Source organism: Lepidochelys olivacea (assembly GCF_965140295.1).
Source record: "Lepidochelys olivacea isolate rLepOli2 genome assembly, chromosome: 3".
NCBI classification, from domain to species: domain Eukaryota; kingdom Metazoa; phylum Chordata; order Testudines; family Cheloniidae; genus Lepidochelys; species Lepidochelys olivacea.
Window position 1 is genome coordinate 37,720,453 of NC_140413.1, and position 23,647 is coordinate 37,744,099.

At 41.0% G+C, this 23,647-nt stretch overlaps 1 protein-coding gene across 1 annotated transcript in view; it reads right to left on the reverse strand.

The window, feature by feature from the left end:
• SNTG2 (syntrophin gamma 2) overlaps window positions 1–23,647 on the reverse strand; it is a gene marked incomplete at its 3' end in the record, with an annotated part of 518,636 nt that overhangs the window by 173,121 nt on the left and 321,868 nt on the right. Inside the window, exons 7-8 of the mRNA XM_084623596.1 lie at window positions 15,344–15,431; window positions 12,627–12,718 (exon numbers count right to left, since the gene is read on the reverse strand). Coding sequence (XP_084479722.1) covers window positions 12,627–12,718; window positions 15,344–15,431 — 180 coding nt within the window. The remainder of the gene's footprint in view (window positions 1–12,626; window positions 12,719–15,343; window positions 15,432–23,647) is intronic.

Here is a 23,647-nt window from a genome sequence, read left to right on the forward strand (position 1 = left end):
CCAGCTCGTCCATGAAGTGTATAGTTAGGAACTAGTGTTGGTAGAAATATATATAAGAAAATGTTTTGTTGCATGACTTTGTATCTGTGATGTACACTGCATCCATCATCTGCATTTGAGTCTGATCAACTCAGTATAGCTTTACTAATGTGCCAAATAAAGGAACCTGAGTGATGAGTTTGGAGTCAAATTAAGTTTTTGTGGAAGAGGTGTCGAGGGAACCTAACATATATAGTTCCATCTTCTTTTGGCTCCAGAACCTATGCTAGGTCCTTCATGATTAAGGCTGCTAAAATAATTCTCTTTAGGATATTTGGCTGACTGTGCCCTTTCGATGACAATTTACTGCCCAGATAGATGAAGTTATCTACTACCTACACAGTTTGTCTGGAAGCACAGATGTGTTGCACCAACTTCTGGATTTTTGTTTTTGCCCAATAAAACCCTTAGCCCAAGGGCAGCTGCTTTGTGCTGGAAGCTCTCTAGGGCATCTTTGAAACTGTTTGTTTCCTGACCAAAGAGGTCAACATTATTTGCATAATCCAGGTTGGTAAAAGAAGAAGACCCCATAGTTATACCGATATTTGCTGAAACATGTTCAAAGAGCTTATTCACTGTGCACAGGGCTGGGGCCAAGACACATTCCTGCTTTACCCCAGATCTAGTGTAAAATCTCTCAGACCTATGCGTCCCCTGAATTATTATGTAGATCTAGAATTAGCCTCAGGAGGATGTTAGGAACACGGATGACTCTTGTATGGCCTTCCACAATGCAGCTCTAACAATAACTTGTAATGCTGTCATTAGACCTATCTAGTTAAATTCATGATGGATCTGAGGCCTGGTCTACACTTGGAGCGGGGGGATCGATCTAAGTTACGCAACTTCAGCTACATGAATAATGTAGCTGAAGTCGATGTACTTAGATCTACTCACCGTGGTGTCTTCACTGTGATAAGTTGACAGCTGATGTTCCCCTGTCGACTCTGCCTGCACCTCTCGCTCCGGTGGAGTACCAGAGTCGACAGAAGAGGGTTCGGCAGTCAATTTATCGCATCTAGTCTAGATGTGATAAATTGACCCCCACTGGATCGATCGCTGCTCGTCAATCCAGTGGGTAATGTAGACAAGACCTAACATAAATGAGAGAGCAAGTATAGTGTCCAGTGTAGATTGCTCAGCAGTGAAATCCGATTGTCCTGGGGGATGGTGTTTCACAAGGAGAGGCTGGAGTCAGGTGAGTAGGACATATGTGAGGACTTCTCTAAGGGCAGGAAGCAGAGTTATTGGTCTTTAGCTACCATATCCAGTGCATGGGCCTTTCCACTTATAGGGTGAGATAATGGTCCCTTCCTTCCACTCTGCCGGTACCTTCCCAGTTGTCCAGGCCCAGAAAAATACTACACTCATGGCTCTTTTGAAGAAGTTCAGGTGTTATGCTGTTGGCTCTAGTAGCATGCCTGCTTCACAGTTTCTTTATGGCAGAGTGAACCTCTTCCAACTAGATGCAGCTATACAATCAGTTGCAAACATACAAAATGGGAAATGACTGCCTAGGAAGGAGTACTGAGGAAAGGGATCTGGGGGTGATAGTGGATCACAAGCTAAATGAGTCAACAGTGTAACACTCTTACTGTTACAGACATCATTCTGGGCTGCATTAACAGGAGTGTTTTAAGCAAGACACAATAAGTAATTCTTCCTCTGTACTCCATGCTAGTTAGGCCTCAACTGGAGTATTGTATCCAGTTCTGGGTGCCACATTTCAGGAAAGATGTGAAATAATTTGAGAAAGCCCAGGGAAGAGCAACAAAAATGATTAAAGGTCTAGAAAACCTGACCTATGAGGGAAGGTTGAAAAATTGGGTTTGTTTAATCTAGAAAAGAGAAAACTGCAGGGGAGGGAAGTAAATTATAACAGTTTTCTAGTACATAAAAGGTTGTTACAAGGAGGAGGGAAAAATTGTTCTCTTTAAACTCTGAAAGCAGGACAAGAAGCAATGGGCTGAAATTGCAGCAAGGGCAGTTTAGGTTGGACATTAGAAAATCTTCCTTTCAGAGTGGTTAAGCCCTGGAATAAATTACCTAGGAAGGTTGTAGAATCTCCATCATTGCAGATTGTCTAACCTAATTTTAACAAACTCCTCTCAGGGATGGTCTAGATCAGTGTTTCCCAAACTTGGGACGCCGCTTGTTCAGGGAAAGCCCCTGGCCCAGGTTTGTTTACCTGCAGCGTCCGCAGGTTCGGCCAATCACAGCTCCCACTGGCCGTGGTTTGCTGTGCCCGGCCAATGGGGGCTGCGGGAAGCAGCAGCCAGTACGTCCCTCAGCCTGCGCCATTTCCCGCAGCCCCCTTTGGCTGGGCACAGCAAACCGCGGCCAGTGGGAACCGCAATCGGCCGAACCTGTGGACGCGGCAGGTAAACAAACTGGCTGGGCCCACCAGGGGCTTTCCCAGCACAAGCGGCATCCCAAATTTGGGAAACACTGGTCTAGATAATACTTAGTCCTGCCTTGAGTGCAGAGGACTGGACTGGAAGACTTCTCAAGGGCCTTTCCAGTCTTACGATTCTATGATCTACTGCTAATGCATCCAGATCTGAACATGGAGTTGCTTCAGGATGGTTAAGTGCAGACTCATAATATTCTTTTTACCTTTGCAGAACTTTTTCTTGTTTATGAGCATAGACCTGATGCAAAGTCCAGTTTTGGGTCAAAGTGATTGAATAGTTTTGCATACAGTTTGGAATTTATTAGATCTAATTCCCACTTCTGCCTCTTTTGTCAAGTTCTCAGAATAAGCTTTATGATCCACTTTTGATCTCACTTAAAAATACTTTGTAAATGTTTATGTTCAGTGTCATCATAGCACTGTCTGGCTTCAGATTTCTTTTGCAAAATTTGAAATATCTCAATTGCACAGCCAGGGGCATTGCTTGTAGGTTATGGGATGGCATCTATGGCTTCTGAAATGCCTGTTCTTATGGCCATTTAGGCTAATTCTATATCAACCAGAAGAGTATGTGGTGCATCAAATTTGTTTTTCACTGTGACGTGTTAGCAAGTGCTGAATTTTTATATACATGTTGTGCCTCAAACTTAGTTGAAATCAAGCAGCAAATGCCATTTTAGCCACAAGAAGATGATGACTAGTGTTTGCCGGGGCTTCTGCACCTCTGTAGTCCTAGTATTACATTGCTATACTACAATTCTGGACTGATTCAGGGTCCAGCTCATTCCTCATCTGGCCATTGTTGGATATCGACGTTTCCTGATAGATATCTAAACACCCGAACAAACTGCCAGTAATGGTAATGTTGTGATAAGCACAAAGGGACAGTAATCTTAGAGTTGTCATTTATTGCTCTGGAGCAAAATGGCCTGAGTATAGCTCTGAAGAGATTTCTGGGATGACTAGGTACAACATCATGTCTCCAAGTATAATAAATTGCATATGCAGCGGAATAGATTGCATCATTGCTGCCAGTTGCTGATAGAATTCATCTTTAATAGCATCTGTAGCTTCATCAGTGGGGGTGCAGACTACAGTGATGGACAGAAGCCCATTGCAATGCCTCTGGTTTATAACAGTCAATCAGACATAGGGTTGGACGTTTTGAGTGATTTATTAAAAAGTAGTTAGAGGATGAGTCCTATCCTGTTTATATGCCTGGTTCCTCCAGAATACAGTAGACTTGAATTCACCACAAAACGTTGACCTTTATTCATGAGTCTCACACTGGCTATTCCAGCATCTGCAATGTTGTATCATTTCAACTGTTGGACTAGTGAAACCTGGTGATGACTTTATTTAGGGTTAGTACATTTCAGGGGGGAAATCTGCAGATGATACAGGCATTACAGAGTTTGGCCTAAAATGTGGACCATATTTCATTGAACACCCACTGGCTCGCTGTATCTCCTTGGGACAAAGGAGATGTAGAGTAGTGATTTTGTTTGGGGACACCAACCCCCTTCTTAGAAACCCTTTTGCACATAGCAGATCGTTCTGAGGTTGTAGCTCTTCCACCTTCACCACAGTTTGGGGAATAATTTTCCCTCCTCTAGATCAGCTGTTGGCCTTCACTTCTAACTCAGAGCAGGTGCCCTTATTGGATACTACTGTCCAGAGCAGGTAGTTTATCTGATCCCTCTTGATCTTTTTTTTTTTTTTCAGATGAAATATAATATGGGGTTGAGCCATCTCTTATTTCTAAAACTGAAGCCTCCCATCCTGATCATGAATCATTATATTATCTTCAATTTTTCAGTGAATATTGCTCTGGCTGGAATTAGACGTCCAAGATCAGTAAATGCTAGTTAATGTTCATTCAGGTTGCACTTGTTAAACATTTTTTGTTTCTTTTATCTCTGCAGTATTATTTACACTTTCAGAAGGTTGTTATCGAAGGCCCTGATTCAACAAAACACACATGTTGTCAAGGTTCCTCCCCCACTCTGAACTCTAGGGTACAGATGTGGGGACCTGCATGAAAAAACCTCCTAAGCTTATCTTTACCAGCTTAGGTCAAAACTTCCCCAAGGTACAAAATATTGCACCCGTTGTCCTTGGACTGGCCGCTACCACCACCAAACTAATATTGGTTACTGGGGAAGAGCTGTTTGGACGCGTCCTTCCCCCCAAAATACTTCCCAAAACCTTGCACCCCACTTCCTGGACAAGGTTTGGTAAAAAGCCTCACCAATTTGCCTAGGTGACTACAGACCCAGACCCTTGGATCTTAAGAACAATGAACAATCCTCCCAACACTTGCACCCCCCCTTTCCTGGGAAATGTTGGATAAAAAGCCTCACCAATTTGCATAGGTGACCACAGACCCAAACCCTTGGATCTGAGAACAATGAAAAAGCATTCAGTTTTTTACAAGAAGACTTTTAATAAAAAATAGAAGTAAATAGAAATAAAGAAATCCCCTCTGTAAAATCAGGATGGTAGATATCTTACAGGGTAATTAGATTCAAAAACATAGAGAACCCCTCTAGGCAAAACCTTAAGTTACAAAAAAGATACACAGACAGAAATAGTTATTCTATTCAGCACAATCCTTTTCTCAGCCATTTAAAGAAATCATAATCTAACACATACCTAGCTAGATTACTTACTAAAAGTTCTAAGACACCATTCCTGGTCTATCCCCGACAAAGAAGACTACAGACAGACACAGACCCTTTGTTTCTCTCCCTCCTCCCAGCTTTTGAAAGTATCTTGTCTCCTCATTGGTCATTTTGGTCAGGTGCCAGCGAGGTTACCTTTAGCTTCTTAACCCTTTACAGGTGAGAGGAGCTTTCCCCTGGCCAGGAGGGATTTCAAAGGGGTTTACCCTTCCCTTTATATTTATGACACATGTACTTAACTTTAAGTTCAGTGGAACATAAGTGAGCACTTAATTTCTTTGCAGAATAGAGATGGGATTACTCACCTGCTCAATCAGGCCTAAATTAATAAAATGAGCACAAACAAGGTTGGTTGAAGTATTAAAAGTGGCAACGGTGAGCCAGATATTAAAATACTAGTGGGTTAGGACTTTCAAACATGCCAAGCATTGGCTTAGATCTGCTCCCACTAAAGTCAACAGTAAAACTCACATTAATTCACAGTTAATTAGATCCCAACATAGAGATTCTATATGCTGTTTTACTCATTATAAAAAACATTTCCTAACACTGAGAATAACTAGAATATAAAATATTTTCAAAGGCAGTAGTGAAATCTCCATTACTTGAGTTATTTAAACAGATTGCATAAAGAACTTAAAAATACAGTGAAGGGAAGAAATCTACCCTGGTAGAAGAATGGAAAAGGTCATTTTATAGGTTTTTTCCTACTTCTCATATGTGATTTTCTCAGAAATGCAACCTTACCACAGCAGTATTAAAAAAGAGTGCTTTGCTTTTCTAAGGAAAATACAGAAGATGACTCCTCTCCTCTCTCATATTTCATTAAAACAGAAAAAGGGAACCAACACAGTGCTGTTTTTTGTCTTTTGACACCTAGTGCACTTAAACTGTGACTGCTGAAGCAGCCGCTGTCATCTGAAATATTGAAATGTGCCTGACAGTGCTCATCTATTGTGACTTGTCCCTTTTCTCCTCAGCATTCCCAATGGAAGACTGAGATATTGATGACTACTGTAATGAGCATAACCAGTACCTAAACAAGGTAGCTATACTTAGTATTTGTCACATTTTATGCTCATACATTTCTAAATGAAAGAGCATGAATTGGAAATCAACTAGAGATTCAAGAAATACACTCTTAATAGTGTTGCCCCTTTTCATTCCAAGTAGCTAGTCAAAGTTCAGGGCCCTGAGGATGTTCCAGCTGGAAGTAGAGATTGAGGAAGTCTGGTATTTTCTGCAATCTTGTTTATTTACAAGTAATGTACGATGTCCTGTACATTACCCTGAGCAAAGGAGCAGTTTTTTAGCTTATAAACCCAAAAGCTCTTTAGCCAACATCAGATCCAAAAGCTCCATTCTAGCTTTTTACACACACACACACACCCCTCTATTTCTCTATGCAAAACAATACTCAGCCAAAAGCTCCTGGGCATGTTCACACACACCATTTTATCTTAACTGTAAGCAAAAGGCCTCAACTATGTTATTTGAAGGCTGAATTCACACTTATCAACCTCAATGGGGGTTTTAACTCAACTTATAACAAGGATTCATCCAGCTCATAGCCATATGTTTTCATCCTGATGATGGAATCCTAGATTTTCAGATGTGGAGTGGAGGTTGATTCTACCAGATATCACTAGGTGTGTTACTTTCATAGCCAGGACACTCATCTGAAATCTTGAAACATCACAGGAAAATTAAAAGAAAAAAGCTGCAGGAAACAGATATTCAGGATAAACTCAAACTTCAGAGTTCACTAGACAATAAGAGAAAAAATGGTCTGTTCAGTTCGAAATGACAGTCAATATCTACATGTTCAAAAACAGAACTATATATTGTAGAGAAAGGATAGAAGTGGGATATCCTACTCACTGGTCTGGCTACTTGCAACCTAAAAATTCCCCAGATAACCCACCCAGGAATCTAGATAGGTGGGTTAGCTGGGGAATGTTTAGGCTGCAAGTAGCCAGACCAGTGAGTAGGATATCCCACTTCTATCCTATCTCTACAATATATAGTTTCTAAAGCACATTTCTAAAGCACCTGCCACTATAGTATCTGTCATGGTTGCAGGGCTAGCTGCACCTCTGCCCCTTTATTAATGTCTCCAAGAGCACCTAACTCAGGTCTTAGGTCTCTTGCTCTTAACTGTCTTGGGGTAGAATCATGCAATTCTTCCACTGGGAGCTAATTACAGTATCCTATGTGTACCAAGCGCTGATCACCCTTCAGGCCTAACTGAGTTTTGGCCTCCTGCATTTCCTCCTTTTGTAAACCTGTGAACTGTGGTATAGTGATCAAAAGCCTTCTTAAAACAAAGTATTTTTATGTGACAGTTGGAATAAAGCATTAGAGAAAAAAAGAGGACTTTAAAGCAACGCACAGCATATTTAATCTCATCTCATTTTATGCTTCTCCACAAGCTAAATTACACAGGATTCCCTCTTCAAGAGAACAGAACAGAACCAAGTTACATTCTTTTAGGAAGCAAAAAAAATGGGCTCTTGGGACCCAGCATGGACACAGGAATCTGAGTTTTCTGAAAGTCCCCACCCTCACCATTTGTCTGGGATCAACTACCATATTGCCCAATGGTGTCCTTTTTACAGGGCCAAGATATTAATTCATGCTTTTGCATCAAACTAGTTTTCCTAGTGGACCAGCAAGTCCATGTAGAGGAATACCCCTTTGATGGTCTAACTACCCAACAATGGAACAAGCTATTCAGACTAATGGCTTGTATTCACTGTTCTTGTGACTGTATCAACGTGTGAGTGTGTTGGGAGTGCATAGGAGCTTCTCTGTTTCCCTCTGATAGTCTAACACACCACCCCAACTATATTGGGAGACACAGATCTATAATCATTACCAAGCAGCCTATCATTCATCACAGAATCTAAGCACCGTGCAAAAGGTGTAAAACAAAGGCACAAACAGTTCTGAAAGGTACTTTTCTCTTTCTTTCACATAGTTCCGGTGAGTATGTGGATATTTTTATTTAATCGGACTCATTGCTAAGGAAACAGTTTATTGACAAGCATGTGTATTTCTGATGTGAGCACACTCGAAAGCATGGTCTTGCAGGTAAGGCACTAGACTGGATGGCAATCAGAAACTATGGTGAAGGGCGTCATATAAGTACCCAAGATAGACAGACAGATTTGTAAAAGGGACATAATAATTCCCCTCTCCAATCTCTGTCTTTTTAGATTGCATGCTTTTTGGGGCAGGAGTTCTCTCTGACTATCTGTATGTTCGTATAGTGCCAAGCACAATAGGGAACTGATCTTAGACAGGGCCTTTAAATACTACTGCAATATAATAAGAAAAATAACAAGCATGCCTGGGCTCAGTCTGATCTCCTCTGTCCAGGAGTTCCATTAAAGGGTTTTGAGAATCATCACAAAGTATGACAGCAAATTGGGCCACTTTTAGAAGTGAGCAATTCATGAAAAACAATAGTCCTGGTTTTGTTTTGTTTTTTTTTTACTGTGTAAATGATGACATTTATTAAAAAAATAGAAAAACCTTTGATTTGCAACTGACATTTTCATGATCTCTTTGCTGGCCTGTTTTGATCACAGGTTACTTTGATAAAGTATCTCTGCTTCTATGCTTTCAGTGGGCCACCTCAGAAGCTAAGACCACTTTCTTTTCAGAACATTTGAAATCTTGCCTTTTCATTTGCTTTTTCATGGAGTAATGGGCAACCTTTTCAAACTTTTTCCTATGAAAGGATGTCATGACTTTTCTATTGGGCCAGGTATATACCATGAAGTACTTTGCTCTGCTTTATCTTTTTTCCATAGTTTCTTGTGTACATACTTGGCTCCTCTTGTGAGACTGTAAAACTTCAGAAGGATCTGGTCCAAGGATATTTAAAAGCTAAACTGTTTCTAGATATTCACCCCTCTTTTCTTTCTCTCTCTCCCTACAAGATTTTGAGCTTTGCCCACAATCTTCAGAATTCAATCTCAGCAACATAAACTCTGATTTCTTTATTATGGGGCCATATAACTCCAATCATTTATTTTTAATTTTATACAATAACTAAAAATCAGCATACGTGGTACCCAAGACCAGTAATACATCTCATAGTAATCACCCAAAAGGAGGGAGTATTCCCAAAAAGCACAGTAAAAAGGCAAATCATATAGCAAAATAGTATCCAACGTACTTAGTCCTCAGCCATGCACTAGACTTTCTATCTGGTCATTTATACTGGAGCTCATCACTATGTTATCTGGGAACCATAGCATAAAAACCACCCATCCCAGATGGAGGATGAAGGAAGTAGCCTACAGATGTCTAGAATCTGGAGAGGTACCACGTATCTGAAAGAGACCTTAGCAATAGTTTTCTAGTATCTAATATTATTTAGCCCATAGCCGCCATCAGGAACAGGTCCTCATTTTGTTAGGCATTGTAGAAACATAAATGGTCCCTGCCTCAAAGAGTTGTCTACATATCTGGCCCTGTTGATTCATCTTTTCATTATTCTTTTCTTTCTCTTCCTCATCTTTCTTCTTCTTACTGTTAAACCCTATCTTAAATTAGATGTGAGCTTGAATAATAGAAATCCAACAATAATTATTTCAAAGCAGCATTTTCGTGCTTTCTCCCATGGGAGGAGCTCTTTGTAACATCTGCAAAGTTTCTCCATTCTGTTTCTTTAAACCCTCCTTAAAACTCTCAAGGACTATGATACCTATAAAATACTTTACAATGATAAGCCAGCTGGTGTGCTGAGACCACTGCCTATCATGCTGACCAGTACTGTCTCATTGTTTCCCTGTACTCCCTGGTCTGTGTATACCTATTGTCTGTAGCCTTATAGTTAGATGGTAAACTGTCTTTTTTGTTTCCAAAAATAATTCCTAGCGCATAATTCCTAAAGCATATCTTTTAGAAAAAACATCCTGTCTTGGTTTAAAAATTGTTAGCGATGGAAAATCTACTACACTTAGTAAATTGTTCCAATGGTTAATTACTCTCACCATTAAAAATGTATTTCCAGTCTGAATGTGTCTAGCTTAGTGGTTCCCAAACTTGTTCTGCCGCTTGTGCTGGAAAAGCCCCTGCCGGGCTGAGCCGGTTTGTTTACCTGCCACGTCCACAGGTTCGGCCAATTGCAGCCAATGGGAGCTGCTGGAAGCGGCGCAGGCCAAGGGACATACTGGCCACCGCTTCCAGCAGCTCCCATTGGCCTGGAGCAGCGAACCGCAGCCAGTGGGAGCCGCAATTGGCCGAACCTGCGGACGCGGCAAGTAAACAAACTGGCCCGGCCCAGCAGGGGCTTTCCCTGCACAAGCAGCGGAACAAGTTTGAGAACCACTGGTCTAGCTTCAATTTACAGCCATTGGATCATGTTATACTTGTTTCTGCTAGATTGAAGAGCCCATTATCAAAGATTTGTTCCCTGTTTAGGTACTTATAGGTATTAAATAAGTCACCGCTTAAACTTCTCTTTGTTAAGCTAAATAGATTAAACTTTTTAAGTCTATCACTGTATGGCATGTTTTCTAATCATCTTTATCATGGGGTTAGACTAGATGACCCTCACAGTCCCTTTTAACCCTATGGTTCTGTGTCTTTCTATGATCATTCTTATGGCTCCTCTCTCAAGCCTCTCCAATTTATCAATATTTCTTGAATTATGGACACCAGAACTGAACATAATATTCAAGCAGTGCCAAAGACAGAGGTACAATAACCTCTTTACTCCTACTAAGATTCCCCTTTCTATGCATCCAAGGATTGCATTGAAGGCCCTTTTGGCCAGAGCGTCACACTGGGAGTTTACATGCAGCTAATTAACCAACACAACCCTGCAATCTTGTCCAGAGTCATTGCTTCCCAGAATAAAGTCCCCCGTTCTGTAACTCTGGCTTACACTCTTTGTTCCTAGACATATACATTTACATTTAGCCATATTAAAACATATTTGCTTGCTCCCAGATTACCAAGAGATGCAGGCTGCTCTGTATCAGTGACCTGTCCTCTTCATTAATTACCACTTCCCCAATCTTTGTGTTGTCTGAAAACTATAATTGATGATTTTAGGTTTTCTTCTAGGTCATTGATAAAAAAGTTAAACAGTGAAGGGCCAATAACCAATCCCTGTGAACCCAACTAGAAACATACCCACTTGGTGATAATTCCCCCATCTAGCTACAATTTGAGACCTATCAGTTTTAGCCAGCTTTTAATCCATGTCATATGTTTCATGTTAATTTTATATTGCTCTACTTTTTTAATCAAATTGTCATCTGACACCAAGTCCTAGTGGTGGAGTGAGTATTAGCCTTATGGGTCAGTTTGGGAATGGGCATCATCAAGGGAAGATGCTATGGGAGAACGTACAATGATGTTTCTGAAAGCAGCAGACAAGCAGGCAGTAGAGACAGACAACACTGCCTGGGCTGAAGGGATGAGGGGACTGACACTGTGAATCAAAAATACATAAGCGTGATGAGCCTTGATGATATGGCGAAGAAACGTGAATTTGATGCATTTTGCATCAACAGACCTATTACAGCAAGACTGTGACCCACAGTGAGAGTGTCTGCAGATGTGCATTATCCCAGTCGGAGCTCCTGGAGACAATGAGCTGGACTGATGCACAATGCCTCTGGGAGTGCTGGGGAAGCATGGCTAGAAGTTTCCTATCGCACCCTTTTACTGGGTACAATATGTGTTTTCCTTGTTTCTACACTAGCCTCACTCTGTTGGGTGAAGTAACAGGTTATCACGGCTATGGCCGCACCACTGCTCCTCCCCTTCCCATCCTCTTTGGGAAAGCTGGCACCCAAGTGTAAAGATTAGGATTGTGACAAGTCAGCAAAAGAAGGGTGCGGGTGACGATGTAGAGGCTGCTTGTGTCTTTTGTCTTTTTTTGCGTACCCACAAACTTCATATTAAAGAAGCAACAGTGCTATCTGCTAAAACTATCATACATGCCATAGCTTTGGTGAATAATCACCTGCCTTGAAAAAGTCTCCAAACAGCAGATCCAACAGACCATTGCATGGTGTTACATCTGCCCATTTCTAAATTACATGCTGTAGAACTGTAAAATAGCTGGCATTCATTTTGGTTCAACTTAGACATATTGTTAATACAGTGTTCTTATTCCCTCCCTCCCCCCCCGCCCACCTTCCTTTTTTCTTTTTCATGTTCTCATTCCTAGCATGTAAATTGGTTTCTAACTAATTAAATCTTGAAATACCTCCTGGCATGGCAGGAATATCTTGGCTTCTGTATTTCTATGAAATTCAATAAAGCATGTGAAAGTTCACTTGAAAAAGTATTGTTTCCAACTTTTAGAAGTTAGCCAATGGCCTTATGATAATATCCTAGACAACTAAATAATTTAGAAGAAAATGACAAGAGATTCATTTTGATTCACCATTTGAAATTAGGTTTGCGAAGGTAGTGGTAACAAAGATTATGATCAGACTAACTGGACTCAATTTGCTTACTGTGTTAGTTGAGTTTCCATTCAAATGTAAACCACTGTCAAAGAGAGGTGAGGAAGCTCCACTGCTATGATCACTGGATGGTCCAGGGGAACCTGAAAATCAGAAGGTGATAGATAAGTGCTTAACTATGTTAAAATATTAAACAATCCATTATTATTTCAACTGAGGAAGGATTACAATGTGAGAATTGGTGAAATACAAACAATATTATACAAAAACAAACGTGACTGCCTTTTAGCATGACAAGCAACAGCATGCATCTGATCATAGGCTGTACTTTACAGGATGAGAGAGATGAAGGCAGTTAGATATCTTTATGTATAGACTGCTCAATCGGATTACTCACATGTTTAAGTGTTTGTCAGATTAAGCCTTTTTACAGTCAGGTTGAGTTTTTGAAAACTGAATGGAGAATTTAGCCACACATCTCCCATTAAAATTAATGGCTAAATTCCCTAGTCATGCATTAAGGGCATATGCACGCACTGGTTTGTAAATACATCTTAGCTCTTGGCTTGAATGGTGCCTATTAAGTGGACATGTAAACTTTATTAATGGATCTGATTTTTTTTGTTGCTGAATGCCTGTTATTTTAGACAATTGGAGATATTCATTATTTTGATTGGGAAATTAAATGCAAAAAAACACATGATTGCAATGTTAATATTGCATGGTTATGTGCTCAAAAGCCAAGTTTTGAGTTAATTCTTCCTCGGGCATGTATGCATTTGGAGGTTGTCTGTAAATATATTGGGTGATGGCAGCTTATCTGAGATATGTATGTCTATTTAGGTGACAAATAACATATATATTATATTAGAAATAGTATGCAATTACATAATTAAAGACTATTACAATACAAATGCCAAAGAGGACAGGGTTTAGGTTTTGCTTTTAGATTTAATTCTTACATTTTTTGTTTCTTTGCATGCTTAATTGTGCAACCTTCACATTAAAATAATGCATGTTTTACATTTAGTTTACTATGGCAATCTGAATATATTGAAAAATGCATGTAAAACTCAAACTCACAGCTCCACATTCATTATCACCAAAATTCATTATTCTGTCTGCAGCAATCACTTGAAATTCCTCTTAAATCATTTCTCATTAATAGGCCGATCAAGTCTCTAACTTAATAACACATAACAGAGAATGACAATCATTTATGTCTATATGCTTTTTTATGCTTCTATTCCATGCACATTTGTTGGGCTTAGCAAAAATGGAAATACATTCATAGAACTGTACAATAAGGCTCATTTTCTCCATAACAATTTATGCACATATTTTAGCTAGAGAAGAAAGAAATGATTCAACTTTATTTAATTTTTCAAAGCAGCCAGAGCACCTGTCTCTGTATGTCTCATAAATGTTTGTTATATAGCCAGATGTGCTAAAACCACATTCGATGGGAAGGTTACCAAATAAACCCCTACCAAGTTTTGAACACTACTGGGTATGTTTGGGTTTTTAGTAGTTTTTTTCAGGCTTTTAAATCTGTTAAAAACAGGTATTTAAAATTACTTTAAAATCCAGTGGAAGTTTGCTGAAGGGCTCCACGCACTGTCCCAGTCCCCAGCACCATCCCTGCAGCTTCCATTGGCCAGTTCCAATTGACCAGTTCCCTGAGCAGGCAGCACTTGCGGGAGCGGGAAGCACGTGGAGACCAACTGCCCCACTCCCGTTTAGGGGGCACAGAGATGTGCCAGCAGCCAGCCACTTCCAGGAGCGGTGTGGGGCCAGGGCAGGCAGGCAGCCTGCCTGACCCCTGCTGCGCTGTCAACCAGGAGCCACCTGTGGTAAGCACCTCCCAGCCGGAGGCTGCATCGCGCACCCCATCCTGGACCCCAACCCCCTGCCCCAGTTCACAGCCCCCTCCTGCACCCAAACTCTCTCCCAGAGCCCAGAGCCCTCCCCCCTCCCACACCCCAACACTCTGCCCCTGTTCAGAGCCTCCTCCTGCACCCAAACTCTCCCCACACCCCTCACCCTCTCCTGCACCCCAACCCCCTACCCCAGGCTCAGCCAATCCACACCCAGCAGTTGAGAATGTTACACTGATTTGTGACAATCCCTGAAGGATTTTGGATCTATAAACCACAAATGACACTAATAAAAAGTAAAACTCATGAAGTGTCCAGTGGATTCTATGAGACTAGGTGCAGTGTGACCATATTACGCCTGCACCCAAACTCCCTCCCAGTGCTTGCACCCCTCACTCCTGTACCCCAACCTCCTGTCCCAGGCTCAGCCTGGAGCCCCCTCCCACACTCTGAACCCCTCAGCCCCAGCCCAGAGCCTGCACCCCCTCCACACCCCAACCCTCTACCCCAATCTGGTGAAAGTGAGTGAGGGTGGGGGAGAGCGAGCAACAGAGGGAGGGGGGAATGGAGTGAGGGGGCTTTGCCTCGGGGAAGGGGCAGGGTAGATCCTGGGTTGATCTTAAATTCAAAAAGTGATCTTTAGCATAAAAAGGTTGGAGACCACTGACTTAGGTATTGCAACACAGAGCGCAGCAAAGCCTATATATATTTAAAAATCTGGGCCTATATTCTTACACACTGAACCTTAAATAATAAACTACATTAAAGAATAAACCTTCTTGCAGTAAAACATCTGAAAATAAGATTACTATTTCTGTCAGTGTCAGACAGAGATTATGAGAAATATTGCAAAGGGAAAAAAATTACCTGTACCCATTAATTTCTTCTTACCTAATGGGAGCTTTAGAAATGATGGAGCTTCCCTGAGGTACTGTACAGTGATGGTAACTTCATCGCCAGCATTTCGCAGTAGGTGTACCTGTCAGTGTGACAAATCACAGCTACTTTTTATCAAAAGAGAACCAGCCACAGAAAGCAAAATAGTCTGCAACAAAACCTCCATCTCTGTTGTTTTGACAGAAATACAACAATAATGTTTATCATTGGAATGAAGAATATCTTGTGGGTCAAGCCACCCCATCAAATGATAAAACCAAGTATACCCACGGTTACTGAAGAAACTGAGAAATATTAAAAGTTGAAGGACAATTTGTGTTTACGTAAAGACAGAAAAAAACCCAGTGCTCTCTGAAAACAATTTCATATCATGCACTTGTCATGACAGGTAAGCGGTACATTAAGGATGAAAAAATTAAATGTAGTGCAAGATTTACATTTCTGTTTCCTGATTGATATAGACTTGTAGCAGGAGTTCATTTTCCTTGGCCACCCAGAGCACTTCAGCCATGTTAACAGGATACAAGAATTGTCTTTTAAATATATACTGAGTTAAAATAATCAAAAGGTTTGTACTATAAGGCCTCTTTGCATACAATTGTTAGATGATTTTCCCAAGGTATTTCTCTCAGTGTTGATATAATTGCAATTGTACCATGAGTTCAGCAATATCTGATGTTTTATTTAAAGCCCAGCTCCTGAAGCCAAGTGCTTACATGAGAACCTCAGTTTTCATTTAGCAAAAAGCCCTACTGGGTGTGGGGGAAAAAGCTGCAAACATGGCCTGCGTGCACCCTGGAAACTCAAAAACCAGATGGAAAAGTAAAAGAACTATTCAGTCATTCATTCTAAATCTCACAATTGCAAAGCCAGTCTCATGATTTTGGGGTACAACTCCTTATATCTGAAGATGGGTGGTTTGCAATATTGGTCTTCCCTGCCCCCCAACATACAGTAAAGGGGATGCCACCTGTAATATCAACCGCAACACCTCTCCTTTTGCTCCCCATCCTCAACAGAAATATGCAAACTTACCCTTGATAGCTGTTAACTCACACACATCCTCCCCAGCCTCCATTTACCTGTGCGTTCAGCTATTGTATCTCTTTGGGACTGTCTTTGTTTCACCCCTTTGCACAGTGTCTAACACCACAGGACCATGCTGTCTGATTGGTGCCTTTATGGGCTACCACAATATAAATAAAAACAGAGAGAACTGACAAGCAGAAGATGGAGAACTTATGCACTGGCAGGCTAAATGACTTGTTCAAGGACACACAAAGTCTGTGGAAAGGCGGAGGACTGAACCTAGCTATCCTGAATTCCAATGCAGAGCCTAGGCCACATCATCATTCTTCTACCCCAACTTCTATAAAAATTGTTCATTAAAAGCTGAGACTGAGTTGTAGCTCTGCCAGTCATGAACTGTATTATACCACATTCCTGAATGGTTCAGATAACTGATTGTTTTATGTGCAGCCTATTACATATCTGCACATATTTTAGAAACTTCAATTGGTATAAATAACTGAATTTGAACCTTCAGCTGAAATGAGTAAAAAAGGATGGTGGAGAAAGCATACTTTGGGAACGCATAAGATCATTTAGGTTGGATTTGTTAGGCATCTTTGTTCATGGTAAGTTTTCACATTATTTTTTAGTATTTTTCAAATTCCTCAGTTACTGGATGACCATTTATTTTTTAGTTAACACTGATTTAATAATTCTTAAAACCCATATTTTGACCTTTTCGCAAATCTATGAAAACCAAGATTTTTTCTCTTTCCAACAGTACAATTTGTGCAATTCGTTGCCTGACCCATTCTACCATGTCCGTACAGAATTGTTTTGAAAGCTAAATCCAGTACTGGCAAAGAAGTACTTGCCATTCAGGTCACAAAAGAAAAAAAAAAGTAGGACAGCTCAGATCTTCGGTAAATGGAAAGTCAGTATTAATCCATCCTTCCCGCACAGTCAGAGTCTGAGCAGAAAGAAAAGTGAGCAATCTCAAGTAACACTTTACATTGAAAAATTAGTATTGTGCCTTGTAGCGTTAGATCAGCTACTTTGTTTGAAGAGGTGGGAAACCCATGGGAACCTACAATAAATGATGTCTTGGCTTTTAGTTTTAACAAACCCTGTCTTACACACTAGAGTCTTATGTAGCCTTCATCACTTATCTATGTGCATCACAGTCATTAATGCATTTTACCCTCACAACAGCCCTGTGAAGTACGTAAGTATTACGCTTCATCTTACAGAAACTGAGGCACAGGGTAGAGTAAGTGACTTACCTGAGGTCACCCAGGACTCTGTGATTGATCAGGGACCTGAATCCAGGTCTCCTAGGCCCCCTTTCAGTGTCCTATTTACTAGACCATCTTTCCTCCTAATGTACTATATGTATAATTTAATTAATGATTAATTTTAGCAAGATTTGGGATTTTAGCAAGTTCTGTTTTGAAGAACATCATTGATAAATTGGATAACAGCTGAAAAAATGCACAGGATTCATTTTATAGGCCATTACTCAAGCCTCCGATTCACATTGTTACAACAGTCTATTTTAGCTTTGCAACTGGGCAGTCATAAACAGTGTGTACTGTGACAGGGTCAGGCCAGATGACTACAGGAGAGTGATAGAAGGCAGATATATTAGCTCCAGATTAAGGAGGTCCCTTTTCCCTGAGTAAGGTAACAGGGGCGGTCCCAGAACAATCAGGAATTTGCTGGAACTAATTAAGGCAGGCAGGCTAATTAGGACACCTGGAGCCAATTAAGAAGCTGCTAGAATCAATTAAGACAGGCAGGCTAGTCAGGGCACTTGGTTTAAAAAGGACCTCACTTCAGTTAGTGAGGGGCACGCAAAGAGCTGAGAGTGACAGGGTGTGCTGCTGGAGGTCTGAGGAGTACAAACACTATCTGGCATCAGGAGGAAGGTCCTGTGGTGAGAATAAAAAAGGTGTTGGGAGTAGGTCATGCGGAAGTAGCCCAGGGAGTTGTAGCTTTCACACAGCTGTTACAAGAAACACAGTAGACAGCTGTGATCCACAGGGCCCTAGGCTGGAACCCGGAGTAGAGGGTGGGCCTGGGTTCCCCCTCTCTCCTTCCCCCTTCCCCGTATTGAATATAAGAGGAGTTGACCTGGACTGTGGGTTCCACCAGAGGCAAAAGTCCTTGGCCTGTCCCCTGACCCACTAGGGGATTGTTCTTCTTGCTTTCCCCCATGCTGACCAGTGATGAGGTTAGCTGAGTGAATGGCAGGTTTGAGCCACTAGTAAAAGTGGCCAAACTGAGGGCTGCCGTAAATCTCTGAGGGGAGCAAATCCACCAATAAGTGCAGGACCAACCAAGGCAGAGGAGGAACTTTGTCACAGTACATAAAGCAGTCTGTGATAAAAAATGCTCATGATAAAGGTTGAGGAAACAGTTGGTAAAGCCTTGTATATATTTAAATGAGTCAGTATTTACTTTCTTTTTATATCAGTCACAGGATGATGAATGTGGCTTCCTGAACTCCATTAATACACACATTAGGATTTTAAATGTACTCTTTCGAGGTCATTCATATCAACTAATCACTTTGTGCTATTTATGCTAATCTGCATGTTAATGAAGCCTTCAAACCAACATCCAATGCTTTTAAATTTGAAAAATACATTTCTAAACTAGAAAGAGTAAGTCAAGATCCTGCTGCTCTCCAAAGATGGAATGTCTGAAATTTTGACTCATTAACCAAGAGGGTATAATTTGGAGAAACATCTTATTAGGTTGTCTTTAAAGTTAAAAACAATTACGTTATTCTAAAATATTGTAACTAATTAAGAAAGTTTCAATATTTTAAACCAACTGATATAATTTAGTCCCTTAGTCATTATATAGCAGAAAAATATGTGAAATTCCTCAGTGTTCCTTTCATATATATGGACTTTGACATGACTTGTGTGTCTCAGAATTAAAGAGACAAATTCAATCAGATTCTTTGGAAGGAAGTGCAGACCCACACAAAGAGTTCATGTCTGCAGAAAGTCAGTAAGGGAGTTGTGGCGGTGCGAGGTATCCATAACGTCTTCTCTTCTTTGTCAGATATGTTCATGTCATACTCTGTTAATCTAGTATTGCAACTAACCATGGGAGAAACCAATTCTAACAATATGGACTGAGACCACAATAGGAGATATAGACATAAACATTGACATAAATGGCCCCTTTCGGGGCCTCAGCCCAAGACTGCACCTAAAATTGCCATTTCAATATCTGCAGAGAAGTCTGACATTCTGTTTGGCATAAAAGTGCCTGCAAGAGAGACAGAGAGAGAGACAACCACACCAAACATAACTGGCGTATATATTGCTGTGAATGTCAAAAGCAACACCTACAGTAGCACAATTCGTGTATGCAACAAAAGACTGGTGAAAAACACTGTTGTGAAACACCATGGTACAATGGAACTTATTGAACTCAAACAAATAGCAGTGATTTCTCTTTAAAAACTACCCAAAGAGTTAGCATGGCCAACTGACTCTCCCCTGCCAGGAAACACCACTACCACCCCTCCACATATCTTGGAGTATAGGCAACTTCAAAAGTCAACACCATCTGGGTATACTCCAACAATGACAATAATGGTGAAAAAGTTGAAAAGCAAGCAGCAACAAACAACTTGAGTTTGCTCTATGATTTCCAGGATAAATATACTTTCCAAAGTGCACAACAGAACAAGAGGAACAATCTTGACTTCGTCTTTGTCATCTCTGAAAGTTCAGAAAAATCATAACATTGACCAGTGCAAGTGACAACCGAGGCTGCAGTACAACCCAAGAAAACAAAGTACCTGCTGAGATTCAACTTCAGAAAGGCTGACTGGGAAGGCTTTACAGCTGAATTGGATGGATCCATTTGTCAGATTACTGTAACACACATGCACTATGGAGAGTTTTTTTCCATGGCGTGGAAGACTGCCCAACAGCAAATCCTAGGAGATGCTGGATGTTATATATGCCCGGACTTTCAGGACAAACAAGTGAACAATATTAAAAATATGTCAAATTGTTTGACTTGGATCCCTTCAGTGAAGAAACCATTGTGCTCAGGATAATGCTTATAAGAGAGATCCAAAAGGAGCAGTGCAACTACTGGAGCGAGCTGATTGAAACAACAAATTTGTGCTATAATAGTAAAGAACATGGCCCATCATTTGCAAGCTGAACACTGAAGGACAACCATCAATGCATATCAGCACAGTCTCTCCCAACCAAGTAGCACACCAATTTATTCTACTTGGTAAAACAGTCCATGAAGCGAAGCACAAAATGAAACAGATTAAGCAGGAACTTCAATCACTTCTCAGAGACAATGAAGTCCGCAATGAGTCCCTCAACATTAAGGAGTTGACGATAGCCATGAAGATACTTAAATGTGGAAAGACAGCCTGACTCAATGGATATAATGAACTATTACTGTACTTTGAGATGACAGCAAAGAAGAGGTTACTTGATTTTTTGAATTCTTGCATGGAGACAATACAGATACCCAGGCTGTGGAAACAGGCTAACATGGTTGCACCAATCAACCATGTACAGAGGCTAATTCTTCAAAGAGTTACTGACCAATACTCTTACTCTGCTCAACCTACAAGCTATACAAGAGGATTATAATGAGTAGAACAGCACCAACAATGGAAAGCCAGCTGTTTGATAACTAAACCAGTTTCTGCCCAGGGCTTTCATGCTGTGGTCAAGTTGCAAACCTATCTCAATATGTCAAAGTTGGCTTTGAAACTTGCAAAATGAGAGTGGCTTTTTGTGTTGATCTGTCTGCTACTTATGACACTATGAATCATCATACACTTCAACTGAAACTGGCAAGAATTTTGAGACATAACAAGATGGTCCAGGTCTTCTCCACCCTGCTCAAGAATTGATATTTCTTTGTCAATATGGATGGTCAGAAAAGTTGACAGTATACTCAAAGGAATATATAGTAGAACCTCAGACTTATAGATACCTCAGAAATGAAGGTTATTCGTAACTCTGAAATGTTCAGAAACTCTGAAGATGATGTTCTGGAGGCATAGGGGTTGGAACTTCAGCCGCAAGGTGGGGTGGTGTCAGGGCTTCGGATGGGGTGGGGGAAGGGCTTCTGACCCTCGGCGTACCAGGGCTCTGGGAGGGGGACTTAGGGCTTTAGATCTGCGGGGGAGCGCTGGGGCTCAGGGCTTCAGCTCTGCGGCTCTGCTCCCTGTTTCAGCTTCATGAGGGGCATCAGAACTCAGGGCTTTATCCCTTCAGCTCCATTCCCTGCTAAAAGCCCCATGGGTAACAAAAATTGGTTACTGTAGCAAGCTTCACCATCATGCCTGCCACTCCCACCATCTCCTGGGACCACAGACCTTCATCACTCCAATCCTGAAGGCTGTCCTGACCAAATCAGGCCACAGAGAGGGACCCATATGACATCATAACCTCTACCAGCTTCGGCTGAATCCCAAACAGGATCAGACTGCTGTAAATAACAATGATTATTTGGAAAGAGGGAGTGGGTGATTATTTTAGTTTGCAGCTGTCACAAGAGAGCACTGGATATTTGCAAAGAGGAAAATAATAATGCAGAGTTTTCAAAAACAAAACTGATGACCGATTTTGGTAAAATTCAGATTCTTCCCTTGTTTCATTGCTAACATTAACCAAAACAGTGAACCATGCCATGGAGTTACAGGCTTGCAGGATGAAATCCACCTGCTTTTTTTTTTTTTTTTAATAACAATCACATTCCCCACCCCCCAAAACTTACATTCTCCTGTTCTCCCTGCCTGTAGCCAAGAGTGATCCATACCACACAGTCCGGTGGCAAGAGCAGGGAACCCAGAAGCTTTAGTCAAAGGTGTCACTCACTTGCATGTGACTTTGAGCAACACAAAATCTTGTTGTGTCTCAATTTCTCTTCTCTATAAAGGGGATCTAATGTTTACATGCTCTATCTCACAGGGTTGCTGTAAGACTCTGTTAATATTTGTGCCCAGCTTTGAAATTCTAATGTTATAAAAGTATTTGCTTTTACTATAATAAGTAAGAAATGTCATCTAATCAGCCCTGCTTAATGCACATTAAAATAACCACTTGCTTGAAGAGCTAGGGAAACCACAATCCCACAGAAAAAAATTCTTTAATTTTTTTTATTAATCTGGTCAAATTTCCATATCCACATATACAAAACCTCTACAACCCTCAGCAAGGGCTGGGGGTGGTTACTAATGGCAGCATAAGTAGCTTTTGTTAAACGTTATTTATTAAAGCACACTGGTAATTCAATAATTTTATCAATATTAAGTAAATCAAATGCACTAGGCAAATAGATCCTTGGCTATGCACATGGAACATGAAATCCATGTTAGAGGGTAGGAGTGAGGTGGAAGGGTGGGTAAAACTGCCCTACTCACTCCTGTGATCCTGAGCTAGTTTTGCATTGGTCTAGCACTTGTGTAAATTAGAGCAGCCTGAATTATTTTCTATGTTATATCAGCTGCCAATGGCTGCAAGGAGTGGAAATGGAAGCCAACAATTCCAAGGGCATAAGAAGACCTGGTCATATCCTTTTTCCTCTGGCCAGACCTCCAATGATGGCAGTGAAGGTGGGATTTAGTGTAGGAGCCTGTATAGCAGCTTTCAGTTTGCAAATTAATTCCAATTCAGCAGTCTCTCCTTGGAGTCTGTTTTTGAAGTTTTTTTGTTGAAGAATTGTCACTTTTAGGTCTCTAATCGAGTGACCAGAGAGATTGAAGTGTTCTCCAACTGGTTTTTGAATGTTATAATTCTTGACATCTGATTTATTTCCATTTATTCTTTTACGTAGAGACTGTCCAGTTTGGCCAATCTACATGGCAGAGGGGCATTGCTGGCACATGATGGCATATATCACATTGGTGGATGTGCAGGTGAATGAGCCTCTGATAGTGTGGCTGATGTGATTAGGCCCTATGATGGTGTCATAGAATCATAGAATATCAGGGTTGGAAGGGACCTCAGGAGGTCATCTAGTCTAACCCCCTGCTCAAAGCAGGACCAATCCCCAATTTTTGCCCCAGATCCCTAAATGGCCCCCTCAAGGATTGAACTCACAACCCTGGGTTTAGGAGGCCAAAGCTCAAACCACTGAGCTATCCCTCCCCCCCCCCAAATAGATATGTGGACACAGTTGAATAGATATGTGGACACAGTTGGCAACAGGCTTTGTTGCAAGGATAGGTTCCTGGGTTAGTGGTTTTGTTGTGTGGTTGCTGGTGAGTATTTGCTTCAGGTT